At 42.5% G+C, this 5,073-nt stretch overlaps 2 protein-coding genes and 1 pseudogene across 2 annotated transcripts in view; 2 read left to right on the top strand and 1 right to left on the bottom strand.

Moving 5' to 3' along the window:
* LOC125102055 (histone H2B type 1-M) overlaps nucleotides 1-5,073 on the top strand; it is an 82,862-nt gene that overhangs the window by 36,636 nt on the left and 41,153 nt on the right. The window lies entirely within an intron of this gene.
* On the top strand, nucleotides 251-1,387 carry LOC125102037 (histone H2B type 1-K-like; annotated as a pseudogene).
* LOC125102063 (histone H2B type 1-C/E/F/G/I) lies at nucleotides 4,614-5,041 on the bottom strand. Its single transcript, XM_047732766.1, has one exon. It carries the CDS (start codon nucleotides 5,017-5,019, stop codon nucleotides 4,639-4,641), a length of 381 nt encoding a protein of 126 aa, XP_047588722.1. The 5' UTR covers nucleotides 5,020-5,041; the 3' UTR covers nucleotides 4,614-4,638.

Below are 5,073 nucleotides of genomic sequence, written 5' to 3'. Positions count from 1 at the left end.
GGGGATACAAATCCTTCCAGCAAATGAGAAGCAATTATACTTACAAGCCGAATTGTAAATTGCGCTTTTTGATTGGCTAATACAATTTGGAAGTTTGCAACCAATGACAAAACAAAGACACGTAAAATCCATAATATGTTGCAGTTTAGATTTACTTATGTAATCGAAGTCTCTTTGAACACTTCGGTCACATAGGAGCCATAAAATATGAGCATTGTAAGCAGGGCACATATTTCTTATCTCAGAATCCTAGTTTTTGTTCGTCATGCCAGAGCCACGGAAGTTTGTTGCCAGCCCCGAAGAAGGGCTCCAGGAAGGCGGTGACCAAGGCGCAGAAGAAGGACGGCCAGAAGCGCAAACGCAGCCGCAAGGAGAGCTACTCGGTGTACGTGTACAAGGTGCTGAAGCAGGTGCACCCCGACACGGGCATCTCGTCCAAGGCCATGGGCATCATGAACTCGTTCGTCAACGACATCTTCGAGCGCATCGCGGGCGAGGCGTCCCGCCTGGCGCACTACAACAAGCGCTCGACCATCACGTCCAGGGAGATCCAGACGGCCGTGCGCCTGCTGCTGCCCCTGGAGCTGGAGCTCCAAAAAATCCTGACAAAATGTCTTCGGATTGAACCCCAGAGACACTTAAGGGCCAGCCATTTTTTCAGCGTGAGATGTCGCGGCTTTGATAGTTAATGTAAGTGCTGAAGAGGGTTTGCTTTGCTGGAATGTTACCCTTGCTGGTGTATGGTACTAGCGCCTTAAAACAGATACCTTTTCACTGGTGGAAAGAGAAAGGTACCAGGGTAGCTAATGGTAGGATGGCTTTCTCTTGTCTCTATTGCCCTTTTTAACTACAAGCCTGGCCCACGTGGTGACAAGAGTGTTTCACTAAAGCTTGCTGGGATGTAGTGTCCTTTACACATTGGTTCTGTGAAAAACCAAGAGGGCTTAAGAAATTTGGTAGCACTATTTTTGTTTGTGGCATGATGTGGTAAAAAGAAACTGGCTTATTTCCAGATTAATCTTTGTACACTTCTAATGGATTTGTTTGCTTAAGCCAATATAATTTGCAGGTGCTAGTGGGAACAAGCCAATGCATGAAAATTGAAAAACAAACATCACTGACTCCAAGATGCGGTCATTTAATGGTAATGAGGATTTTCCCAAGGCTCGTTTAGTGAAAGGTGAGACCACTGGCAAAAGTCCACATTGCAGTAATCAGGCAGTCTAGGAAAAAAACTCCTTTTAAGGATATTTTGGTGCCTCTCCTTAAAATTGTTATTTTCCTCCTGGGTGGACTTTATATCAGCTAATTTCTGTTCTGGTCAACAAAAATTCTTTTTAAATTATAAAAAAAATTTCATATGTGGCTGCCTGGGTGGCTCAGTTGGTTATGTCTGCCATAACCGACATATGGTTATGATCCCAGGGTCCCAGGATTGAGTTCCACATCGGGTTCCCTGCTCAATAGGGAGTCTGCTTCTCCCTCAGCCCTTCACCGTATTCCTGCTCTCTCTCTCTCTCTCTCTCTCTCTGACAAATAAATAAATAAATAAAATCTTTTTTTTTTTTCAATGCATAGGTCATTCTGTAATGATCTATTTAGAAACTGTCCCTGCTCCCCTTCCCCCAGGGGATTTACTTGGAGACAAGTCCCAGAAACCAGCTTCAGGTAACAAAGCCCAGATACAAAGGTGGGTCAGGCCAGTTGGAGACAACCGGTCAGTTGGGGGTTGCATACTGTCTCCCTGGTTACCAAGGAGTATGGGCCCCACCCTTTGGGAGCCTTTTGGGCGCCAATCCCAATTAAGGTGTAATAGGCTGGTTCAAACGTTTACTAGGGTAAATTGTAACTCAATTGGTCACCTAGCATCACTGTGGCATTTCCTGTGTGTGTTACAATCTCATTGGCCACCTGTGCCTGGCCAGGCCCGACCGCATGGCCTTTGCCCTTAAAAGCTAGTCTGTGAAACAGAGAAAGGGCTCCCTCTCTTGTAAGAGCTGCGTGCCCGAACGTTCGGTTAGATTCTTGATGCTTGGCGCGAAATAAAGCTTTGCTTGACCTTCGCTTTGTATCAGTCTCGCTCCTTTAATCATGGACCCATTATTGGGGCATAACAATTCTAGTAACACTACCACTCCCCTGGCATATGCAGATATATATAAGAATGGTAATGGAAATTCACACTTCTGTTCTTGTCATTAGAAAACTACTTCAAGTTATAAACTGCTGTGAATGGTATGCCACATGAGTTAAGTGCTAAGATTGCACATACAAAATATCTTTAGGGCTTCAACCTAGGTAGGAAAGAATTAAAACTATCTTATATTCTTGTATAATTTCTCCCATGAATAACAAACTTTCTACTCCCTACACAACACAAATGCACGTGCGCACGCGCACACACACACACACACACACACAAAACAACATACAAAAGAGTATATACATTTTCAAACAAAACAAATGCAACAAAGAGAGAAATGTAAAAGGGTGATTTCTAAAAATACCAGGCAGCTGTATACATAAGCTTATACTGTCATAGTCAATTTTTGCTTTATGTAGTCCCAGAACTAAACAAATATCTAAACATGGCAATGACGTTTCTCAGAATTCAAGAATATCCTGAAGGCATATATAGTAGTGCGTCCATATATTCTTCCCACTTGTAGGACAGAAAGTATATAGCTTTCTATCAGATTCTAAAAACACTGTGACCTGCGGTGCGAGGCGTAAAAATGCCATCCTGATTATCTTTAACTGCTAACCTCCACGGGTCTGTGAATATGCTGGGCTTGAGGACAGAGGACAATTAATGTTGCAGGTGGCAGTAAGATTGCTAATCGCCTGATTTTTTAAAGGGAGATTATCCTGGATTATCCAAGTGAACCCAGTGTAATCACATAGATACTTAAAATTAGAAGAGGGAACCTGAGGACAGAACCAGAGAGATAACAGCCTGAGGGTCTGGCCAGAGATGGCTGGCTGGCTTTGAAAATTGAGAAAAGGGGCCCTTGAGCCAAGGAAAGAGGATAGCCTCTAGAATGTGGAAAAGGCAAGCCAAGAGGTTTATTTTGAGAGACCCCAGAGAAGAATGCAGAATTCCTGACACCTTGATTTAGCTCAGTGAGATCCATGCCCAATTCTGATCTATAGATTTATGAAATTAGAAATTTCTACTAATGTAAGGCATAAATTTCTGATACTGTCAAACCAGCAATAGGAAATTAGTTAATACATTCCCATAGCTGAATTATTGATTCTGTATTCAGTGAGGTTAAGATTACAAATACACGTATATGTAAATTTAAATGTGTAAATATTATCAGAATTACTATAGATGCATGTAAATTCTTCCTAAATATAGCAGGCTCCCATAATGTTCAAATTACTGTAATTCTGAGGACAGCATTTTACATTTACTTTTTTCCTTGTGTTTAGGATGCCTAGATTTAAGAGCAGCAACTCTAATTTCATGGAGTAACATTTGCTTCACTCATTGTAGTATTATTACTTCTGATTATAATTCTACTTTAAAAAGCTTGCATTTATTATATATGAAGTGTAGGAGAAATGGAAATTTTTAGCTGATGTTTATAAAAACCTTCTGCATTGCAAATCCCTCTTAAATGTGTATTATTTTAAATTGCATTTGTTTTCACAAGTGTCCATACTTTATTATAGTATTTATTACTAAATAACATATTTCATAAGTCTCATTTTATAAAGTGAGGCACAGTGGGTGTGAGAACCAAAGTTCATTTACATAGCAGAACATTCCCACCAAAGTCTTCTGACTCTGGTCTCTAAATAAAATTCAAAGACACTTCAAACCCAGTAGATTTCTCAACACTTTAGTAAGTACTTTCATGTGAATTATCTCCTCTCTCCAGCACCGGGCTATATATCTCATCTCTTTTCTGAGTGCATTCTTTGTTCAACTTTCCTTAAGTGTCCTGAGTCACCTAAGAAGAAAGGCTTGGTTAGAAAGAAAGGTTAGACTGAGAGGAAACCCCATACTCTATTGAACTGAGGCTGGCCTCAAATTCAATTCCCTTCTGTATCCTAGAATGCTTTCCCCTGCCTGGAAGAACTCAAGGCGATAAACTTGAGACTGTTAGTCCCTTGAAAGCAAGGAAGAAGAAAGGAAATGCAATCAACAAATGCTTTCACATCTAGTCATTTCCCATTAAATGAATGTGAATGGAGGCTTGGAGCCATGCATCCCACAAGCAAATAGGAAAACATGGACTATAGTGCAAAGGTCCAGGCTCTATAACACGGACAATATAAAGAGAAGAGAAATCTTAAAGTATTAAACGACTTCCAGGCTTTAATACGTGGTGTTAGGATATTCCTCCTTTGGGGACAGTGTCCAAGGAAATTCCTTTTAAAAAGTGAATTTACCGTGGACATTGGGTGAGGTATGTGGTACTTAATGTGTAAACCTGGCGATTCACAGACCTGTGCCACTGGGACTACTAATAGCTTACATGCTAATAGAAAAAATATTTTTTTTTAAAGTGTGCCTCCCTACACCGATGAAGTGAAATACTTAGTATTACAACTCTTTGAATGAAAATGGAAGTGGCTCTGAAAAGAGCCTTTTGGGTTGGATCACAAGACGCTTACTTGGCGAGGTCACTTGGAGCTGGTGTACTTGGTGACGGCCTTGGTGCCCTCGGACACGGCGTGCTTGGCCAGCTCCCCGGGCAGCAGCAGGCGCACGGCCGTCTGGATCTCCCTGGACGTGATGGTCGAGCGCTTGTTGTAGTGCGCCAGGCGGGACGCCTCGCCCGCGATGCGCTCGAAGATGTCGTTGACGAACGAGTTCATGATGCCCATGGCCTTGGACGAGATGCCCGTGTCGGGGTGCACCTGCTTCAGCACCTTGTACACGTACACCGAGTAGCTCTCCTTGCGGCTGCGTTTGCGCTTCTTGCCGTCCTTCTTCTGCGCCTTGGTCACCGCCTTCTTGGAGCCCTTCTTCGGGGCCGGAGCGGACTTGGCTGGTTCAGGCATTTTGAACACTAACAACCCAACTTACAAACAGACACACAGAAAAGACCTAAAATG

The sequence above is a fragment of the Lutra lutra genome, chromosome 6, assembly GCF_902655055.1.
Source record: "Lutra lutra chromosome 6, mLutLut1.2, whole genome shotgun sequence".
In the NCBI taxonomy this organism is placed as follows: domain Eukaryota; kingdom Metazoa; phylum Chordata; class Mammalia; order Carnivora; family Mustelidae; genus Lutra; species Lutra lutra.
Note: the sequence above shows the minus strand (reverse complement) of the source record. Positions and strands in the feature narration are given on the sequence as shown.